Source organism: Equus przewalskii, chromosome 4, assembly GCF_037783145.1.
Source record: "Equus przewalskii isolate Varuska chromosome 4, EquPr2, whole genome shotgun sequence".
In the NCBI taxonomy this organism is placed as follows: Eukaryota; Metazoa; Chordata; class Mammalia; order Perissodactyla; family Equidae; genus Equus; species Equus przewalskii.
In genome coordinates, this window is record NC_091834.1 from 82586365 (window position 1) to 82609954 (window position 23590).

Here is a 23590-nt window from a genome sequence, read left to right on the forward strand (position 1 = left end):
CAAAATGCCAACAGAATTTCTTTTGGAACTTGACCAAAATATTACTAAAGTTTACCTGAAAATATAATATAGATTTCAGTATAGCTGAAAATATTTTTAAAAAGAAGAGTAATGTTGACCCCATTAAAAATCTAACATACAATAAAGCAAATTATAAAATGACAACAATTAAAAGACGATGGTTCAGAAATAGAGAATAACACCAAAAAAGAAAGAAACAATAAATCCAGAAACCACTCCAAGTATATGTAAGAATTTAATATTTGATCACTGGAATTTTCAAAACAGTGGAAGAGGGAGTTTTCAGTAAATGATGATTCAACAACTAAATAAATATTTAGAGCCTTAATCACATCTATATCAAAAATAAATTCCATTTGGAGTAAAGATTTAAATCTAAAAAAATTAAAAGAAAACATAGACAAATACTTATACAACACTGAGATGGAGAAAACTTTTTTTAAACATATCACCAAAAGCAGAAATCATGAAAGAAAAGATAGATTTATATAAGTGAAAAATGTAATATTTCTGTATATCAAAGGCATCATGATTTAAACTGGTACATATATGACAAGGGGCAAAATGTCTGCAGCATATAGAATAAACAAATGGTTAGTGCTTTTAATATATAATGAGCTCTTACAAATCAATAAAAAGTGAACTTCCAACAGAAAAAATAGCAAATGTGTTCATTCTTTCAACAGATATTTATTATGCACCCAATAAGTGTCAAGTGTTGTGCTAGGGGCTGGGAATACAATGTCAAAGAATCTAGACATCCAGACTATCTCTTCCCTCATTCATTCCAGTATGGGAAATGGACACACATAAAAACTAAATAAACAAATATATAAAGTTACAAGTTGAGGTAAAGGATTAAGGAAGGAAAGAACTGAGATAGCAAATGGGAGGAGAGAGGTGAGGACTACTTTCAACCAATGCTCTGGGCAGGGCTTTCATAAGATGTTGTACTTAAGTAGTTATCCAAAGGACATGGTTGTGGTGGGGGAAAGAACAGACAAGGAGCGCAGCTTAAGCAGAGTTAACAGCATTTACTAAACCCCCGAAGTGCAGATAAGATCTTGGCTTGTTGGAGGAACTAGTGTGGCTGTATTAGAGTGGGCAATAAAGAAAGGAGCATAGATGGGGTTGGAGAGACAGGTAAGGGTCAGATCGCGCAGGGCTCTGTGAGCCCTGGTAGGGGTTTAGATTTTATCCTATGAGCAACAATTTACTCACTTCAATTTATAAGCAAGGTCATTGTTGGTACGCTATCAAAAATGTATTGAAGTGGGTTGTGGGTCAAGAGTGGGAGCAGAGACCAGGTAGGACTAGCTGTCAGAATAATCAGGTAAGGAAAAAACATTGATTAAGATTAAGTGATTGCGGGCCAACCGGGCAGTGTGCACATTCCGCTTCAGTGGCCTGGGGTTCACCAGTTGGGATCCCGGGTGCAGACATGGCACCACTTGGAAAGCCATGCTGTGGTAGGTGTCCCACATATAAAGTAGAGGAAGATTGGCAATGGATGTTAGCTCAGGGCCAGTCTTCCCCAGCAAAAAGAGGAGGATTGGCAGCAGATGTTAGCTCAGGGCTAATCTTCCTCAAAAAATAAAAAAGATTAAGTGATTGCATTGAAAATGGAAAGAAGCAGATGGATTAAAGATATATTTTGGGGACAAAACTGACAGATTAAGGGGCCAGTCCGGTGGTGTAAGGGTTAAGTTCGTGCACTCTGCTTCAGCAGCCCAGGGTTCGCTGGTTCAGATCCCAGGCGCAGACTTAGGCAGATGTCCCACATATAAAATGGAGGAAGATGGGCACAGATGTTAGCTCAGGGCCAATCTTCCTCAAAAACATAAAAAACTGATAGATTATACTGGTCTATTTGATGTAGGGGAGAGGTCACAAAAAGAATCAAGAATGACTCCTGGGCTTCTGACTTGAGCAATTGGTTGGATGGTGGTGCTATTTACTGTAACAGGAAAGATGGGGCACACAGCTTTGGGGTAAGAATGAAAAATTAGATTTTGGATAAAAGTTGAAAGATCTGAGTCATCCAAAGGAATATATTAAGCAAGCAATTAGATATGTGAGTCTAGAACTTAGAGGAAAGGTCAACTTGAAACTTATTAGCATAAAGATGGTACTTAAATCCATGGAAATTGTAAGATGGTTCTGGGAAAGAACATAGAAAGAAAAGAGGGACCGAAATGGAGGTGAGAAACCTCAACTTTTTAAAGTCAAGCAGAAGGAGATGGAGAACACCACTGAGGAGTGATCCGTGAAGCAAGAGGAAAAACAAGAAGGAATAGTGTCTTGGATATGAAGAGAGAACATTTAAAGAAGCAGAGAGCGGTCAAGGTGAGGACAGAAAAGTATCCTGTTGGATAGAGTAATATGGAAGTGACTGGTGACCTTAAGAAGGGCACTTTCAGTGGTGGTGGTGGACAAATCACATTGTGGATTGAAAAGTGAATAGAAGATTAGAAAATGGAGGCAACATATAAGGATAACTGCATAAAGAAGTTTGGTTGTGAAGCAGAGTTGAGAAATGGCTAACAGATGGAAAAGATGTGCACAATGGAAGGTTTGGTTAAGACAGGGAACGCTGGAGCATGTTTGTGAGCTGATGAGAATGATCCACTCAAGACAGAGCTTGATGGTGGTGCAATAGAAGAAAGGGGAAAACCTAAGGAGAAAGTCCTTGAAAAGGCAAGAAAGGGTGGGATCCAGAGCACAAGAGGAGAGGCTGGCCTTTGAAACTTCCTCCATTGTCACAAAAAGGAAGAGGATGGTTACCAAGGTTGCTGGGTTGGGGGGTCTTGTGGTGGGAAGACAAGGAAGTGTGTATGTACTATCTTCTATTTTCCAAGGGAAATCTGAAGTAAACAGGGAGGAGGGGAATCAGAGAATTTTGAGAGAGATGAAAGGATATAAACAGTTGTTTCAGAAGTGGGAAGCTCAGACTATAGTAGGAACAACAGCACCAACTTGAGGTTTGAAATAATGGATTGAAAGCAAAACTAGTTGCTGTATTGTGTGATTTTTTTTTTTTTTTTAAAGTTCAATTGTCCCAGTCAGGCCCATGGAAGGCAGATGGTAAGGTTCATCCAGAGTTGGGATTTTGCCAGGAAAGTAAATTAGAAGAAATTGAGGTTTAAGACAGCTCAGAGCAATGTATTTCAAGGAGAGTGATTACAACGATGGACTGTGGGATCTAGGCTAGACAAGGAAGTGAATCCAGGACAGAGGCTAATAAATAGAGGGGGAAAATGAGTTTAGTGAATTAGCTGTCAGTGAACAAAGGATCCAGAAGGATAGGAAGATGGTGATCAGAGTGGAATGTCTGATAATGTACTAGCTCAGGTCCTCCTAGAAGCAGACACCAAGGCCGGGTTCAACTTGCAAGAGTTTTATTGAGGGAACATCTGTAGAGGATAAGGGAAGGAATCAGGAGCAGCGAAGGGGAGGCCTTCAAACTATAATGCAAGTCTGACACCTAAGAAAGGAGAAGGGGATTGGGCAAGAAGAGCCTTAGACCGCATGCAGCACGTTTCTAAGAAAGTTTCTGCCAGGCTGCTGAGGAGTCCCCACAACAAAGGTGCTCATTAGAGGAGTCCAGTGTCGCACAGAAACGGGTCATCACTAACACCAGCAGTGCTCAGTCGCCGACAGGGAAAAGCATGTCCTCAGTGCAAACCCAGCGGTGGATCCCCTGGGACGGCAGTCTGGAACTGTGGGAGCAAGGACTGACTGCGAAGGTAAGAAGTGGTCACTGGAGACGAAGATACAAGGAGGGAACTGGATGTTGGGGTTCAAGCTCAACCACAGTTGTGCATTACACAACTCCAGGTTGTGTCAATCACCCCATAGTCACTGGGGATTTGTACAGTTATGAAAACAATCTTCTGGCAGATCGCAGCAGAATTAGCGAGTGGAGTAAATAGCGTGTTGATGGTCGGGTTTGAGGTGAAGAATATGAAAGAAACTGACTAGGAAGTCGGTAAATTACAAGGCGGAGGGAAGGGGGATGGTTTTGTCCTCCTTGTTTGAGTGGCAAGATTCTCAAACAAGCCGGGATTTTGGCAGGCAGGCTGAGGAAAGCAATGCTCTGCGAGTAGCAACGACCAGCAAGGAGGCCACCCTCCCCACCCGCCGGCCCTAAGGCACACGGTCCTCCTGAGGGGCTGCGTGGGAAAGAGCTCTGGGGCGGACCAGACTCAGTGAAATCAAGGCGCTGAGGGGAGGTCCGCGAAGAGCTGCGCACACCGGGAGTCCGCGGACGACGGCGCGGACTCCGCGGGCTCGGGGAGGGCGGCGTGGAGGAGGGCGGGACGCGGCGAGGCGCCTGAGGTACTCGGGGCTGTGCGGGGCGCTGGCGTCGTCCCGCCGCGGCCGGGCGGCGGCGCTCACGGGGCCGCGGGCTTCCCGAGGCCGCGGGTGGCGTGCTGGCGCTCCCGGGCGGCGCCGCCGCGGAGCTTGGCTCGGCAGCTGGCGGCGGCCTGGCGCGTGGTGACGGCGCCCGCGGGCGGGCAGCGGCTCCCCGGGGCGGCCGAGCGCAGGGCGGCGGCGCTGCGGGGCGACGGCTTCCCGAGGCTTCGGCCCGCACGGGCGGCAGCGGTCCCCAGAAGAGAGACAAAGACACGCCGGTTAGAAACGGACAAACGCGCCGGCGCCTCCCAGCTAATCAAAGAGCCGCGAGCCCACACGCAGCGCGGTGCCGTTTCCGCCCGACAGGTTGGTTGTCGGCCACACAGACATAGGAGATAAACCTGTGTTCATGAGAGGAAAACGGCATCCAGTTGAAGTCTCATCCAACATTTTTTATCAATTTAGGAAAATGTATCAAAACTCTTGCATTTTTAAGTACTCTGACCCAGAAATTCTAGGTTTAGAATCTTCAAGGAATAATTATGAATACATACAAAATTTTCATACAGGGTGTTGAGTGCAGTATGTAGAATAGCAAAAAACAACACAACAAAAGGCAAAGAAACTGACAGAAAAAGAAAAAAAACCTGGAAATATCCTAGAACCTCCAATAAGGCATTGGTTATAGTCTTTTTCTTATAGTGGATACTAACCTACTATTAAAATAATGCTGGGAAATAAAACCTAATCATATGGAAAAGTATTTATACTAGATGCAATGAAAAAAATCAGTTTCATCCCCAATTGTAGTGTGTGTGTGTATATTTATGTGTGTACATGTGTACACACACAGCACACCACACATGTATAAAATAATGGAGAAAAACACATTAAAATGTTAAGTGGTTATCTCCAGGTGATGAAGCTGCAGGTAATCTTTATATATTTCCCAAAATGTATACAATAAGCATATTTTATTTTTATAATTAAAAATACAAGTTAATTTAATAAAAGGAATTTTATTCCATTCTTACATACCCATTCTTTCTCCCAGTTCAAATTTATGAAAATAATTTGTGTAATATTGTGTAGCAAAGTGGTGGACATCAAAAGATTTTAGGAATGAATGAATGGTCCACAGAAGTAATTTATCTTCCTCACAGGTTCTGAGTAAATCACAGTATTACAGAGCAGTTTATTCCTTAAAACATCATGCAGTTAAAACCACTGTCTTTTGTGAAATTATACCTTATTTTACTCTATTAATCATTTCTACTTCAGAAAAAAAAAACACTTTCTGGGCTTCTAACAAACCTAATTTGACTTGTAATCTCCACAGACTTGGGAACACAAAGTTTGCTTAAAAAAAACAAAAAATTACCATAATTTTGGAACAAATGTTTTAGAGAATACCAATGTTTCAGTAATGTACTCAATAATTTTCTTTTTAACTTGAAAGAACTTCGAGCAAGACTAAAATATTACAATAAACTAGAGTCTAAACTTAACATCTTGGTATTCCAATCATAAATTTAAATTTTTAGTAGTTGTTAATACCTATGGAGTCTGCTTTGCTAAACCTTGTTCCAGGAAAATGCATAAAGATGACAATAAAATTTTACTAATATAACATAAGGGCAGGGTTCCAGGACTTTGTTATTAAATTGATGGAAGATCCATTATAATTTCCAATGATATTTTAAGCCAAAGTGACCTCAGAGTTGTCAGGTTGATTTTACATAATCATGAGCAAATCCAAGTTTAGATGTTTATTGGAATGTTGTTTAAATTGATGACTCAGTCAGTCACACCATCCTGCAAGTTTCCTTCCCCCTGAAGGTAGTGGATAAAATTATCATGTCTAGAGGCACACCTTTATTAAAAAATTATCAGAAATAAAATTTACAAAGAGAACAAATCCTAAGAGGCCAAAAGTCTGTGTTAACCAAGTGCTCCAAAGCAAAAAGGTTGGTTGTAGGAGCTTTTCATAAAGTATTCTCTCTCCAAAAACCTTATTTTTCACCAAATGATTTAACATAACAGGATTAAGTACAGATACGACAGAGGAGCATTTATTTTGGGTGCTAGAGTCCAACTTTCATTATCCATACAGCAACTTTAATTTAATCTGACATTTTTGAGTCCCTAATATGTTTCAGGCACTGTGCTCAGAACAAAAAAGATAGGGGACAGCCCAGTGGCCTAGTGGTTAAGTTCACGCACTCTGCTTTAGCAGCCTGGAGTTCACGGGTTCAGATCTCAGGCATGGACCTACACGGGGCTCATCAAGCCATGCTGTAGTGGCATCCCACATACAAAATAGAGGAAGATTGGCACAGATGCTAGCTCAGGGACAATCTTCCTCAGGGAAAAAAAGAGGAAGATTGGTCACAGGTGTTAGCTCAGAGTGAATCCTCCTCACCAGAAAATAAAAAAGATAACATGAGGTTTCTACCTTTGAGAATCTCTATGTAGACAATTAGCTTCAGATTATTAAGATAACTCAGACCCCGGGCAACCTGAATCCCTAAATCACCCTGCAGTCCTGCCAAAGCTTTCCTGCTCATATTCTTCAGATGAGCTTTCTAATTTCCTGTCATTCCTCTGCTCAAATCCATCCAAAGCATCCCATTGCCTCCACACTAGCTAAATTATTTTGTTCTCAACCTTTCAGGAGAGTCAAAGACCAGTCTGAGATTCTGATTAAAGATATGGACTTTTTCCTCCAGACACATGCACAGAAATGCATACACCACATACTTTCTCTCACTGCACTGGAAACTGATTTCCTGAACATAAGCAATATATAAAAAACAATATTTACAAAGGATTTCGCCTCCCTCACATTGTTACTTTTCATGAAAGAAAAGGTGACTTCCTTAAAAAATTAATATAAAAAATTCTAACTGCTCAGTAGTATATCTCAATGAGATTTGACTTGAGATGAAATTGTGATATGGTCTTTGACATAGCAATGCATACATCATCTTTGATAATCAATGCCAACTTTTTTCTCCATGGCAACAAGCACTGAAATCCTTGACTCACAAAGGTACACAAAACCAGAGCAGAATTCCATAGAATGCTCTGTCAGGTTAAGGTAGCCTGTGTTCTGGAACTAAATTCCTCCAAAACTTTCAAGTTAGAGTTAAGTCCCAATATTTCCTCTGCCTTCAAGTTCAATTAAGACCTCTGAAAACGCAGTAAACTTCTGTCTGGTAGAAAGAAACATATTCTGGTCCTATTTCTCGGCAATACCTCTTGGAAAGGTGGTGACAGCTGCTGATATGGAAAGTAATGAGACACAATGACATGTGGTTTTACTCTCCTCATCAAAGCAAGAAAGCCATGATGTGGGCCTGACATCACAGGTGCACATCTCTCCTCAGAGTGCTATCACTTTTTCCTCCATTTGAGTATTTATTAGAGAGCCAGATTATTTTGAAGCTGTTGATAGTCTTTCCAGTTTCCAAAAAGTGTTCTAAAATGGAATTCTTCTTTGGTGACATCGGAGAGAACATGAAAACGTGAAGCTTGATGCACTGAGGCATCCAGTTGCAAGCTGAAGACAAATGGCATAGCACCCATTTTTTCCAAACTCTGGAGTGAGTGATATCGTTTGACAGAAGCACCACCTCAATTCTCCTTCATAGACTATATTTAAGAACCCTTGTGCCAAACTATTTTGATTCTCCACTCCCCAACGTTCACTATTTTCCACCTCTGTGCTTTTCACTCCCCTAACATACACTATTAGTTCCCACCTCTGTGCTTTTGTTCTTGGCATTTCACCCATTAAAAATGTTTTCTCCTTCTTCTCATCTATTCAAACGCTGCCCATCCCTCAAGACCCAGACCAAAGCTATTCTAGTAAGCTGTCTCTGATTACTGCAGTCTGAAATGATCTATTTTCTGAACTCCCACAATGTTTACTATCTATGACTGTCCTCAAAGTGTGGTTCTGAGACCACCAGCTTCAAAAATGCAGCATAATCTGCACTTTAACAAACACCAGAAAGAGCTATGGCAATTTCTCCACTGTTTTCCCAAATCTATTTCACCATTCTTAAAGGAATAACTCATCTCCGGACAGATAGAGAAGGGAAGGCTGACAATGCTTATTGTTGCTGGAGTGACCGACTGACACATCTGAATCATTCCTTTCTGTACTACTTTTCACACAAAAAGTTTTGACTTGTCAATTATGTATTTGTTAGATCTGTAATGTCATTTTTGAGTGCTGAATTCCCCATCATCATATCTCCACCCCTGGATTTTTCAATTATTGCATCCCAATTCCATGACCATCCTACTATTCTAAGGATTCAGATGCTGCTCCTGTTTTCAAAATAACTTTACATTCTATGAGAAAGAATTTAAGCAGAGCTGGAAATGAAGGTAAGCATGATTAGAGACGGAAAGGGCTACAACTGACATTATCTACTCAAGTAAGATATAAAACTATATATATTCTAGAGCTGAGCAGTAACTTGAAGATCATCTCTTCCAAGAGATTTACATTACAGACGGGGAACACTGGGGAATGCAGTATTTTGGCAAACAAAACCGAAATTTAAAAAGAATCAAAATCTCAAAAACAAAATGGTAGCAAGATTATGAAGAGCCAAAAGGGATTTTCCTAATTAGCTCATGGATTCAACACTAAGGATAAATGTAATTAAAGAGTTAAAAGAATTAAAGAATGAAAATAACTTAAAATGTAAAGGATGAGATAGATCAGTCATCTAAAAAAATGGCACAAAAGATTGTCTCTGACATTACAAGTATCAAGATGACCTGAACTCAACACGAGTTACACTTATTAATATTAGTTATCATTATTTACTGTAAGCCACGAAAGAAATGTGAAATACATTATGTTGCACATGAGGTACTCAATATGATATGCCAGAAACAAAGGAGAATTCAATACTTTGTCACTTCACATTAACAAAAACTGGTTGTCTAAATGATAGGCAATACAGTAAAATGGAAAGTTCATGGAACAAGGAATAAAAATATCTGAGTTCTATAATTTCCAGACTATTGTTAAAAAGTGAAAAAAAGTAAGGTACAGAAGTGTACAGTATAATACCATTTGCGTGAAGGGTAATGCATATATGCACATTTATATGGTTATATGTACATTAAAAGCTCTTGAATGCCCAAGAAACTCGTAACTTCTTGACTCTGAGGAAGAAAATGAGAGAACTGAGAGATCTATTAGGAAGAAAACTTACCTTTCACCTGTACACCTCTTTGTACTGTTTTATTTTTTATATGTACATGTTATTACCTACTAAAATAATCTATTTTTTTGGTGAGGAAGATTGGCCCTGAACTAACATTGTTGCCAATCTTCCTTTTTTTTTTTTTTTTTTTGCTTGAGGAAGACTGTTGCTGAGCTAACATCTGTGCCAATCTTCTTCGATTTTGTGTAGGGGATGCTGCCACAGCATGGCTCAATGAGCAGTGCATAGGCCCATGCCTGGGATCCGAACTGGCGAACCCCGGGCCACTGAAGCAGAGCGTGTGAACTTAACCACTACACCACTCAGCCGGCCTCTAAAATAATCTTTAAGAGATAGCTGGCCTCTATTCCTGACTTCTTCAATAACTACATGTGTGACCTTGTGCAATCACTTACCTCAATTTTCTCCATTTTAAAATGCGGTTATACTAAATCTCTAGAGTCCCTATCTACAATTCAACAGAATTATGACTCAAAAGAAGGTATATACAAAATGCCAGGTTGCTAAATAAAATAACTATAAGCCTAACTCTGCACTTAGATAACATGATATTATAATTATTTACAATTCCGCCTGCTCTTCTCCCATCAGGCTATAAAAGTAGCATAGTAAGCAGAAGAGTCTGGGAAGAAAATTCGTGTTTATGAATTTGACAATGTTTCTTTTTCTTTTTATTCTGTATCAAAAGTAAAAATCTGGTTAATCCTCCTTTTTTATATATCCAAACTATTGCTTCTAAGATGTAGACTCTCAAAACATATTTTTATAAATGAATAAATATTAAAAGTAATCATAAAGAGGTAGAATTTTTGTAGTAAAGTTTAAAAATGGAGCCTGAAACAGGAAAAAGCTAAAACATCACCACTGTATTCCCATAAAACTAGCCCAAGAATCTCCTAAAATCATCCATAATCTTCATAAACACAAGATACTAACAGAACCAGAGTAGCCAAGAGTAGAGCAATAGAAGGTTTAGACTAGTAAAAATGGGACATGAAGAGGACACTGAAAAAAATACACAAAAAAAGCAGGAAATCAAGAGGTGTTCCAGTTTTACTTTTCCATTGATTAAGTCTGTGAATTGGGTCTGGTTGATGAAATGGAGTGCTTTGAGTTTTACTACATCAAAAAAATGTCAAAACAAAACCCAAAACTATCCTTTATCTCTCAGTAATCTAGTGATCTTGTAAAGCTAAAGGAATAATATATAACCACTTAACTTTCAGGAAAATACACAATATAAATTCAAGGTATTTATTATCTTATGGATAAAGAATATGTGTGTGTGTGTTGTTATTGGTAACATAATGATAAATCTTGTAAAAAATTTCTAAACAAAATTTATCTCTAAAATGTCATAGGGCAAGAAAGAATATCAACAAATATAAAGGTTATTGAACAAATGAAGTCTTCAATAAAGTATATATTCTAAATTTCTGCTCCACTGTTCATTTTTGTTGAAATCTTTCAAACGCCTAAATATACATATCACCTTTAACAATATTCTGTTAGTGATTTTCTGAAGTGAGAATGGGTATCTAGAGGTTTGCCAGGGAAAAAAAAAATCAATGTTTAAAAACAAATTTATTTAAAAAGGAAGATCTGAAACAGATATTAATTAAAAATATGTGATTTAAAATAATTCTGTGCTACAGCAATGATGTGCCTTGTGTTATGCTGACATGAATATTAGGTTTATGCTAGTATCTATTATTGATTAAAGTTCAAATAACAAGAAACCATTTTCAAAGCAAAAGAAAACCTCATTTAACTACAGATGATGAAATTATAATAAAATGTTGTTTCATTATAGTTATCCTCTTCTAGTTCAAGTCTGTCAGCATTTCTATTATTGACTTCAGTTTTTAAAAGTATAACTCATCAATAAATTTTAATCTATTGAAACTTCACACACAAAGTCTCCAGGGAATTCTTCCCTTTGAAGGCAGATCTTAAAAGTTAATCAAAAGTTGGATAGCTGGAACAGTGTACAGACCTATGCTTTCAGTATTAAATCATTGATTTCAATCCCAAGAAGGGCTGAGTTCTTAAAAGTCATTCTGCATACCCTCCTAAGTATCCACTGGCCTGGGCAGGATAAATAGGCTGATTCATTTCAGCTCCAAGTGGACAAAAATCTCCCCATGCACTCTACTGGTTATCTAGATGGCAGGATTTAAAGTTTTATTGTTGGGTTCTCCCTTCACAGAGGAAGCGAAAAGAAACTTGGAGAAACCAGCGAGGGCCACAGAAATATATATGATAATGCAGGACCTAGTTTTTATTAACTATTTTAAATATTCACCAGTCCTAAAAATGCAGCTTGGCAAAGTAAAATTAACATATTTCAATCATCTGTTCAATGTTTAGTAACATTTTTCCCCTTAGTATCTGGCTATGGATACTAAATTACGTAAGTTTACCATATGGATTATTTCAGATTTTATTAGTTTACCCAAATGGCTTCCTCCTATTTTTCAGAAATAGTTGCTGCCTCGGTCAGAGGCATAGGGACTAAATCACGAACAACTCCTGGGCAGATCAAAGCTTTGGGACTCAACAAACACATCTTGTTCAGTCCAAGAACACTAATAGATTGTTTTATTTTAAAAAATAAGATATTTCCTTTTTAAAGAAATAGTCTTTTAAAATAGATCTTACAGATTTTATCCCAAAAGCCCTCTAAATACAACACATAGATTAGTTCACATTGCCTAATGCTATTACAATTTAATTATCAAGCACTTCTTAGAGTAATATCAAACACGTTATATAACGTATTTTATATATGGGGCGGGCGGGGGAAGGAGGGGAGACAGAGTGATAACCAGTGCTAGCCAAACGTCATTTCCTGAATAAAAAACTGAAATAGGAAGGCACTGACCTAAATTGCATAATAAACCAAAAGAATGTGAGAAGTAGCATGATATGTTGACACTATTTATTCTTCCTGGTAATCTCTTGGAAACCTATGGCTTCAACAACCACATGCACACTAATGACTCTTAAATCTCCAGCGCCTGGGCAATGTCTCTCCTGACCTCTAGTCTATATACTCTACTCCTACTAAGCATCTCCAGTTAGATATCCCACAAGCACCTCAAACTCAGCATGCCTAAACTTTAATTCAACATTTCCCCCTGGAAAAGTGTTCTTCCTCACGTGTTCCCTACCTTGAAGAATGCTACAATCCACCTGCCCAATCACAATGCCCAAACCTGGGAATCACACTAGATTCCTTCTTCATCTCCAATGTCTGAAAAATTCCACTTCTGAAATAATTATAGTATCTGCATCTGCCTCCATAGTCTCATTGGCATTACCTCAATTTAGGCCCTAATCACTCCTCACTTAGATTTCTGAAACTGGCTTCTATTTGATTTCCCCACCACAAACCTTACCCTCCACCCCAACTCCAATTCAGTCTCCTCAATGCTATCAGACGCCCCTGCTTAAAATTCTCCAACAGCTACCCCCAATCTTGAAAATATGATTCAAATTACTTCCTTGGTACACAAGATCTTTCTTGATTTGGCCATTGCCTTATCTCTGTACTCACCTGGAAAGTTTTTCTGTCTAGCTAACTCTTTCAAAATTCAACTCAAGAATGAATTTAGGAACTATGAGAAGCCTTCCTCAACCCCTCAGTGTGCCTTAATATGCCACTTCTGTGTATCCTTATAATGCATCCTTCTTCCATGGTACTTAAGAGGAGGAATTGCATTTCTCAACTCTATAACCCTAGCACCTAACTCAGTGCCTTGCATAAAGCCGGAGCTCAGTGTGTCTACTGAAGGGATGAAGCAAGTCAACCTAAGACAGTGAGATCTGAAGAATGATCATGAAATTCTTTGACTTTTGATACCTGAGCAGGCTCCACAGGGGAAAAAAAAGTTTAATTTGCTTATTATTACTAATCAGTTCCTAAATAATATTTTTAAACAATTTCAACTTCTATTTAATAAAAGTCTGTTAAATTGAAATCTTCAGTCTTCAAAAGGCAAACAAATACGTCATTTCAAACACAACTAGTCTTACAAATAATAAACACTTTAATTAACATGTGGTACAAAGCCTTGCATCACTGAAAAGGCTAAAAAGGAATCTGGGTTAACTCAACCTGGCAAATACCTGTTTGTCTGCATGCCTAGGGCACCACCTAAGCATCAGTAACAGGTAAACAAATCTAGCTGTCTCCACCTGATGTCCCCAAATCAACTGTAGTCACATCGGCATCAGAGTGCATGTGCACTAATGGGATTGTTGACTCCCTCAAGGAAATAAATGCAAAAGGCAGAAGGGAGAAGCCCATTACTATTTCAGAAAGGCTAGAAATACAGACTAAGGTTTGTGAGCATGTAAGAAGATTCTAGGACCTTGTCACTTCTCTGCCTTTGTTATCTCCTGTTTGCCTACACGGATAAGCTATCTATCATCCATCCACTCATTCAACAAAAATTTTTTAAGCACTACCATGTCCCAAGCATTTTGCTATACACAGAGTCTATATAACTCTCCCCAGTATCTTACATAAATCTCTCCAGTGGGAAGATAGGCATTAAACGAATCAATGTGCAAATATAAGCATAATTACAAAATGTATTAGAAGACAATAAGGAAAGGAAAATGAAAAAGAGAGACATGCTTTAGATTGTCTTTATTCAGAAGTGACATTTAAGCTGAGCCCTGAGAATGAGTAAGTCAGTCAAGCTATGAACATACAGTAACAACAGATCTGTATTTTAGGAAGATAGTTCTGACAGCAGCATGGAAGAGAGATTAGAGAGTAGGTTACTTAAGAGACTATTGCAACAGCGTAGGTAAGAGATAAGAGTCCAAGCTAAACTACAAAAGGTAGAAAAGGCAAGGAGGAGCCAAAAGTGAAAAACATTCAGAGGTAGGATGGCCAGGCATTGATCACCGATTAGGTGAAGAGTGTAAGAGAAAAAGGTCAAGGCATTCCCTAGGATTCTAATTAGCCTAGGTAACTGGGAGGGTAGGAGTATGAATAATTGAGACAGGGTACACATAAAGTAAAGGGGGAACAAGTTTAAAAAGCCTGGTTTACTGAGTTTCTGTTACATTTAAGATACTGGTGAAACATCCATGTAAAGATGTTTGACATGCAACTTTGAAAACAAATTGACTCATAATCAGGAGACTAGCCAGGTTAGAAAATAGGACTAGGGTCATCTTCACAGAAGTGATAAATGATGCTTTGGGACTGGAGGAATCACTGAGTATAAAAAGAGAAAAAGGACTAAGGAAACTTGGATCCATATTTAAAGACCTGGTAAAAAATCAAAGCCAATGGCAGGAGAGGAAGGATCAGAGTTCACAGTAGCATCAGTTCAATAAATAGTTATCAACATCCACCATGTTCCAGATGCTAGGGATATAAGGAAAAAACAGGATCTCTAGCCTTAAGATGCTTATAGCCTAGGGGAGAGACACAAATAGATCATTTCAGTACAGTTAAAGATTGGGAACTAAAGAAATACACAAGGGGGAAACCTAGCCGAACCCACGAAGTCAGAAAATACTCACTGGAGGAAATGGTGTCTGATCTTTAAGATTAAGTAAAATCATGCAAAGAAAGTTGGTAAGGGCAAACCTAACGAAATCAAAAGAATGCTCCCAGACTTTTGTAATGCTGAGCAGAATAAGGGGTAGAGAAAAGAACTGGAAGAAGCCAAGAGAGGATGAAGTGATTTAAACTAGAAAGAGTAGAGTTACTCTTAGAAGAAAATGAGAAGATAGGAGCAGTGGACAAGGGGTTTCTGGCAGGAAGTTTACAGAACATCTTGGGGGAAATGCTACAGAAAAGAGATTGGGGGAAGCTGCCAAAGCTGTATGAGGATTTGAGAAGAGAAATGGGTAGGGAGATCTTGTATGAAGTTTGCTGAGCTTATGTAATTGCACCTTTCTATCTCCTTAGAAGATTTCAGTAAAATAGTAAAGAGGTTCATTATTTTCCAAAGTTTTGGGGCTTGTCTGTTTCTTTTGGATCCAATACCATGCTGAAACCGGCCTAAGGTTAGAAGTGACTATGAAAATCTGGGAAAGGTAATTTGTAAGCATTAAGGGTCACAGAGAGGTCAAGCATGATGAAAAGTGAGAAGCCACTAGATTTAGCATTTACATGGTCATTGATGCCTTTCAAGTGAACTTGTAATGGTAGGAAAAACTTGCAGATAGTGCACAAGTGAATGGTATAGGCATGGTTCTATACTGTTCACTCATTCAACAAATATTTACTGAATGCCTACTATGTACCAGGAACTAACCTAGGCCCTGGAGAATCAATGGTGATCAAGACACAACTCTCCTGAGAGTTTACAGTCTAATGGAGAAGGAAGACAAGGAAATAGACAATTAGTGTAGTGAAATAAGTGCTAAAATGTAGTAGTATGAGAGCACATGGAAGTCTGAAGTGAAAGGAAGGAGGAATAGATGATAGTAACTAGACTGAAGGTAGTATGGAGGTGAAGTTTACTTTCTGGCTGAAAAGAATTTGAGCATATTTTGTAGGCTGAGGGAAAGAAGGTTGTGGAAAGGGATGCAGAAGATGGTGAGGGGGAAAGAGAGGAGAAGTGTTAGAGGAAGGTCCAGGGAAGGAGATTGGCAAGGGCCAAAGTGTTGGACTTGGAAAAGAAGGACACATCTTCCTCCAAAGAATCAAGGAAGGCAGAGAACACAAAAATCATTGTGATGTGGAAGGGGGGCATAAGAAAATGTCTTCTACCCTCTGCTATGATATAGGCAAGGTTGTCTCTCATCAAGGAAGCAAAAATAGTGTTGGAGGCTTTGCAGATAGTATAAAAGTTTGAAGTAGGCCATGTGAGAATTGGATAAATGAAATGATAAGTAATCAATTCCAATTCCTAAGATTACACAAATGACAGAAGAGGCAATCAACAATTGTGCATTTGCTTTGTTTATATCTGGGAGTGGAGTATGAAATGAAATGTAAGCTGCATTTCATAGAATTCAATAGGTATGAATTAAACAAAGGTAAATCTTAAAAGGAATTATCCAAAAATAACTAAATGTACACTTATGCAGTTATAAGTGATTATGGATTACTTATCAGGGCATACAGTCAACACAGCACTCCCATGAGTTTGAATCTGCCACTATTACTTAGTAGCAAGGGCAGAAGCTATGAGACTCACAAAAAGAAGGCAGCAACAGAAGCCATCAGTAACAGAAACGATGAGGAACTCACAGGTAGAAAAGCTATATAGATTAGAAGATGAGGTAATAGGAAAAGAAGTAAAAGCAAAGACATATTGTGGACTAATGATAAGCCTGAAGATAACTAACGTAAAGTACCTTCCTTCTTTCCTCGCTTCAACATTCTCTTAGCACCTGTTATGGGCTAGGTACACTGTGAGGCATTGGTGATACAAAGAGAAGACATAATTCTCACTTGTAAACTAAATATATGTTCATGTACCCATAGCCTAAAGGTTATAACAACAACAACCAAAAAACCCAAAAGCTGCTCTGAGTTTTGCTACTCAAAGCTATACCATGCTCTATAAGACTTAATCACAAAGAAGCAAAATTATATTAAAAAGCTCAACAAATTCTTGAACAATTAGCAAAAGGTGCTGCAAGAATAGCAGCAGATTAAAGACCCATGAAATAATGTTCTAACTTAATAAACTGCTGTGTATCTTAACTTTATCACAGATGTTACATCTGACTTTTCATTAAACGGTAGGATTAATGCCAACGAAAAGGCAACGAACATCAAATGGTAAAGCAAGATAACCAGAAACTAAGTGCTACAAAGTGTTTCAGCAGCAAATTGATAGTAATTTTAGTGATCACTCCAACAGTAATAACACATATTTACTGAGCTCTTACTTGAGCCAGGCATTGTGTTAAGTACATTATATACAATATATCATTAAACTTTTATAAATTCCCACAACAAACCTACCTATAAGGTAGTTTCTAACATTATCATTTTACAGACAAGAAAATTGAAACATAGAAAGATTAAGTAACTTGCCCAAACTACATGGCTAGTAAGTAAAGGAGCCAAGACTTGAACTCAGGTCTGCATGATTCTTAAAAATCCATGCCTAACCACGTATGTTTCCCCAAAAGAATGGAATGGTGCCAGGCACATGATGGACACTCAATAGTGTCTGTCAATGAGGAATGAATGAGAAGATATAAAGCAGCTGTTGCAGAGTAAGCCCAAATGTGGAAAATATAAGTAGAAAAGCAGAAGCAATACCTTAAGAATTCACTAAATCACTAACTCAAAACTGTGCGGCATAATAGTGGGTGCCTTGAAAATGGCAGCAACTGACACAATAGCCTAATATGCTGCTACAGGAAATGGAATGGCTCTTTCTGAGTGAAAACTTCAGGCTGTCTATGAATCTGCAAAGCAAAGATGGAAACAGCACCAGGCAGTTCAGAAAAAGAACTGCAGATGCTGCTCAGAAAACTCTTTCCCACATTCTCTCAGTATGGAAAGGACTGTTGGCTCTGCATTGACATAAAAGTCAAGCCCACAGGTTACCTTCAATTCAATCACTTTTAAAAAATGAAGAAAATATGTGTACTAGAAAGATTAGTACATTCTAGGACTATAGAGACCCCTCTTTTAAAAGATTCCCAAAAAAAGATTTCTTTTGTTGGGTCCAGGACCATGTGTTATGCCACTGACTATGCTGCCATGATCACCAATGACAAGACCAATGGAGAGCAACTGTCCCAAGAGCAGCTCATCTATAAAGAGAAATCTATGGCCAGCAACCTATGAAGAGGCCTGGCACAGGAGATTTGCCCAACAGGGAATGCACCTAACTGAACCAATCGAATTTCCTCTCATAGTGGTCTGAACTCAGGATGAATGGAGAGGGAAAGCAGCTGAGAGACACAGAGAAGGCAGATGCAGAAGCAATGAGACAGTTATAACCATATTGAGAAGATACAGAATGAGGTAATTATATTAAAATAAAAAAGTAAGAGCAGAGTCTGAGAAAGGCTAATAGCAGCAGAGAAGCAACTTCTGCTGCTAAGAGGGCAGTATCCAGTCATTAGAGCTGCACTGATCTTTCCTGGTTTCTGTTAACACCTAGTTGAAATCTATATGGTGAAGCCAGTTTGTACAATTACTCCTAGACTCCAATAAGGCCTGGCCACGTCCATCTCCCTTATTTCCTCATATAAGGCCTTCTAATAAATAAAATAAACCTCTTCTTACTAGCTAAAGATCAAGTAAAACTCTGTGCTTGTAACCAAAAAAAATGTGTTGCACAATACTTTTACCTATAGGTGCACATGCACTCACACACCTGCAATTAGATGACACGACAAATTGGGTGGTGGCTAGTAATTCAAGCCCTGTGGGTCTTACTTGGCTCTAACTGCTTTAGAAAGAAGGGCCTTCAAAGAAGTATCTTAAACATTAAAGATCAAGAATTCACACCACTACAACCGGGCACTTAAGAGATTACAAAGAGATCCAGGGCAGTTACAGGAAACAAAACCATCTCATTTAAAAGTCTCTTTCTCTTGTGTGTGTATAAATCTGTTTGTGTTCCAAATTTCACAGCAAATAACTGATTTTGTTCTCTTACAATCACAAGAAACAATAGTAGACTAGTCAAGATGCCAGGTAAAGAAAGGGCAAATTAGAAAATTATGAAAATGTTTTGAGGAAAGTTTAACTTGAGGGTATAAATATTGAAAACGATGCACAAATTTCACTGTGTTCTTGTCTATCTTTACGACAGCCCCATTAGCCTATCTTACCTCTTCAAAGCCTGTCCATTCAAAGGAAAGGAGAAGGAAGCTCAGAAAGTCTCAAACATCTACAGACACCCAGCGCACTGGATTCCAAGCTCAATAACTAATGATGAAAAGGCATAAAAATGACATGGCTACTCTCCTACAGAAGCTTATATAAAACAACCCTAACAACTTGTATGTCAAGAATTCAAGGAAACTACATAAAAATCCTTTCCCTAAAGTTAAATTTTTATATAATTTAATCACTTATGCACACAATGTTCCTAGTACTTCACTATTTTTCTTAGAAGAAAAGTATTCCTTGCTTTTTCTTCCATCCAAAATAAAAGCTCGTGGTCACAACCAGCAGGTACTCTAGGGTTCAGGTCTAACAAAGCACCAATCTACCCAAGAAGAGTCTCAACTTTTTTAAAAAGTACTTTTGCATAGCTTAGAAAGAAAGTCTGACTAAGAGCCACAGTTCCATCTTTCAGAGCTAATTTATTTTCAGGATAATCCCACAGGTAAAAGGAATTAAAAACCAATATTCAAAACCTGAATTGTATTGAGTTCTATGCACTTAGGGTTCATTCTGGTGTAATAATTTCTCCTCTGAACATAACATCAAGACACATTCTTGTATTGAAACTGTTACCAGATACTATAGAGCAGAACACCCACATAGACTGTAAGTTATTATTGCTCAAGTATTCAGAGTGTGACTTTTTTATTTCAGTTTGGCTATTTTTTCAACCACATATTCTATTGCTTAAACATTACAATGTTTTATGTGCCAGGAATATGCTCCAGATACCTGACACAAGTATTTGAGTATGAGAATCATTAAGAAGTCAGCCCAGGTGCTGGAACCCCAGCACTTGATCTGAAGATCAAGGATTTGAAGGCTCATCCAAACATAGGGACAAAGGTTCTCTGGTGTTGCAAATTTTATCAGTCCCTAAACACTAAAATTTCTAAAATCATCATCTTCTCATTAAAAAACAAGATCAAGAACAGTCAGGTGTGTGGGTAAACCCTCTCGGCAGATAAATTAACAGTACTTGGGCCTCAGCTGAAATTTGGAGTGCTGCCACTAATAACTACCACTGGCAAGGCTTTTGAAAAGTGGATTTCTTATCTCTTCATGACACATTCACCAAAGAAATTCCTGACTTAGCCCAAAATGTGCTCTCCTCAAGAATCCACTCTTTCCATAAACGAATGCCTTCTATCAAACGGTACTGCATAGCTACTTTTGTTCTATAGAAATATTTCAGCTGTTACTCAATTAATATTTGCTCTGTGTCAGTATTTTGCACATAACCAAAAATAAAATATTTATGTGATAGGACAGATATACTAATAAGAATTTTAAGACAGAAAGGTTATTCTGGTAAGTAACCACAAAAACAAAGCCTAACTTACAATGAATGTGCTTAAAACTACCTAATAGCTTTTTCAAAATAAATGAAAAATTTGCGAGTAATAAACTAGTAATATCTGATTAGAAAAGAATTGATAGCAAATAATATAGTTGGTTCTCGTCTCAATTAAATACAAAAGCAGCAGTTAAAAATCTGATGTGTAACAATAAACTTCTTTTAATGTACACATTTCCATCTAAACTTTAAGAGGCCATGAAAAAACCCACATTTGGATATGCTACGAAAATCACTTATAGTAATCATAGCTAACATTTATTGTAATATGCCAGGCGCTATTCTAAGTGTTTTACATGTATTTTTCATTTTATCCTCTGAACAACCCTACGAGGTAAGCAACATTATGCCCATTTTATAGGTGAGGTAAACAGAGCACAGAATGTTTAAGTAACTTGCACAATGTCACACAGGAAATAATCTGTAGATCCAAAAATTTCATCAACTAATCTAGCTCCAGATCATTACACTAAGGTGCCAATAAGGTAATGTAATGAATGTGCTTTGCAAACAGTAAAATGCGCAGATATAAGATGCACTGATTAAGGGTACAGGTTTTGTAGGCAGACCTAGTGCCAAGTCTCAATTCTGTAATTAACTAGCTATGTGAACTTGAGTAAATCACTGAACTTCTCTAAGCTTCAATATTCTATTCTATTATACAAGAATAATGAAGTAACAGTTCATACTTCATAGGGTTGTTGGTGGATTAAGGGATTATGCATGTAAAGGGTGAGCAATGCGCTTGGCATACAGTAAGCACTCCATGAATGTTCATTATTACTACCTAGAACTAAGAATTCTCTTTATTATCATAAACTCTCATCTTAGTACTGGTGGCATTTTCTAAAATAAGTAAAATCTATCAATATTGAGATAATACAAGCTTATGAAATTCAGACCCAAAATCTCAAAGTGTATGGCAGCACAATTTTGAGATGGAAAAGGCAACTACTTACTTAAATATCATTATCAAACATTTATTTAAAGTGCCTGGGTATACATGAAAACATATTAGGCACTAAACAAAATTATCAAGACATAGTTCCCGACTTCAAAAATACAAAATTAATTCTGCTGAGTGAGCACAAACAGCAAAACCTCCAACTTTGGGCATTTTCCCAACCAGATGCACCTGTGGTCTTCACTAAGTTCCCCTCTGCTTGTGGTGTGGTTGCGGTGAATATAGAGAGAGGAAGAAGCTTGAAAATAAATAATAAACCTGACAAATCGAGTGTAGAGTGATAAAGGTTCAGGAAGAAATGAGCTGACTTTCCACCTTCTTACCATTTCAAAGGACGTTTTAGCTATCTTGATACTAATGATCTCAGTTAGTCAACGAGAAGAGGAAAAAGGAAAGATGAGCTGGAAACTCAGATCACAGGTCAGAGGAAAAGGGTGCAGAAACAAATTATGAGAGGAGGAATGAATATGGAAAGTCAGAAAAGCCAGAATAAGTGTAGGTGAGTTTAAGTGAAACATGTTTTATTCTGCATTCTATCATATGCCCGATGCCTTAGAAACCAACTAGCTAATAGTTGTTCTCAAGATTGCTGATTCTTACTCCTTTTCAATTCTGAGGTTTCCGTTAGCTCTTAAAGTCAGAGAAGAGGGAAAGAAATCATAGAGTACAGAAGAATTTTGTCTAGCAGCACAGCCAACATCGTGCTGCATCTATCTTAGAGCTCAGTTTTAGATCAACTATGAAAGCCACGGCTAAATCATAATCCTGGTAATCTATGAATTCCATTAGAAAAGTAACTTCTAAAACTCCTAAGGATCTAGAATACTTCTAGAGGCCACTGCAGGAAACCTGATTTCTAAAGTTTTAGAAGCATTTCTATCTCATTTTCAGTGGTCACGCTATTTGAAGAGAACTTTTGCAACTGCACAAAAGGAAGATTATCTACTTGTGCCTCCCTATCTCCATAGCTACTTGCCATAACATCTATTGGGAAACTCCTTTCTATACCCACAGCCTTAAGCCACAGCAAAATCACAAAACTCCCTGCCACTGCATTCATAGGCTCTTTAAAGCAAACTGAGTAGAAGAGCCTATTGACCATAAAGCAATATGACAAATACAAATTCCTAAAAATGTGAAGGTACTTTTCAACGATACAAGCAATCTGTGTCAATCGAAAACTTAGCTCATATATACAAAACTAGGGTAAAAATTAAAGATGAGTAATTTATATATTCTTCAAGTTTTTCTTCTTGAAGTAGGGAGTAAATAGGAAAAAAGGAATGAACCAAAAGAATAGTTACTGTGCATTCAAGGGGTATCTGCACATTCTAAGGAACACCAGCCCAGAGTCAGCCATACCTCATCCAGCTCTCATGTGCACTATCCAAACTTACAAAGTTGAAGTGCAAGCCATACCTGTTGTTCCTCCTCTTCCACCACACTTAGGAGTGGAAGGTATCTTCAGGAAGGAAAATGAGTTGAATTCTACAGAAAAACTCTTAAATTGATCAAATAGTAGCAAAGGTGGATATAATTTATAGCCGGAGATAGGTCTTAATATAAAATAAGCAGTTTCTAACGGTTCTTTATCTGCTTAAGTACTCCTCCCTACAACAACAAGTGCTACAAATATTTGCTTATATAGTCTACGTGCAGAAAAGCTTCTGGCACGAATCTCATAGGCCTCTTCTCCTTAAGAGCTACAAGACTGAGCCTCTGAGACAACAAAGTTCAAGAGTAAAAATAAAACCAAAATGTAAGAATGAAGACCAGAAACGAATAGGAAGAACAAAGAA

The 23590-nt window shown here is 38.1% G+C and overlaps 1 protein-coding gene across 5 annotated transcripts in view; it reads right to left on the bottom strand.

The window, feature by feature from the left end:
• ZNF800 (zinc finger protein 800) overlaps positions 1-23590 on the bottom strand; it is a 47856-nt gene that overhangs the window by 1582 nt on the left and 22684 nt on the right. For 3 of the 5 annotated variants that reach the window (XM_070616531.1, XM_070616530.1, XM_070616532.1), the window contains exon 6: positions 3403-4602. The exons of 1 other annotated variant lie outside the window; for it this stretch is intronic. In XM_070616531.1, coding sequence (XP_070472632.1) covers positions 4416-4602 — 187 coding nt within the window. In that variant the 3' untranslated portion in view covers positions 3403-4415. One more of the 5 variants, XM_070616533.1, reaches the window with a different exon arrangement.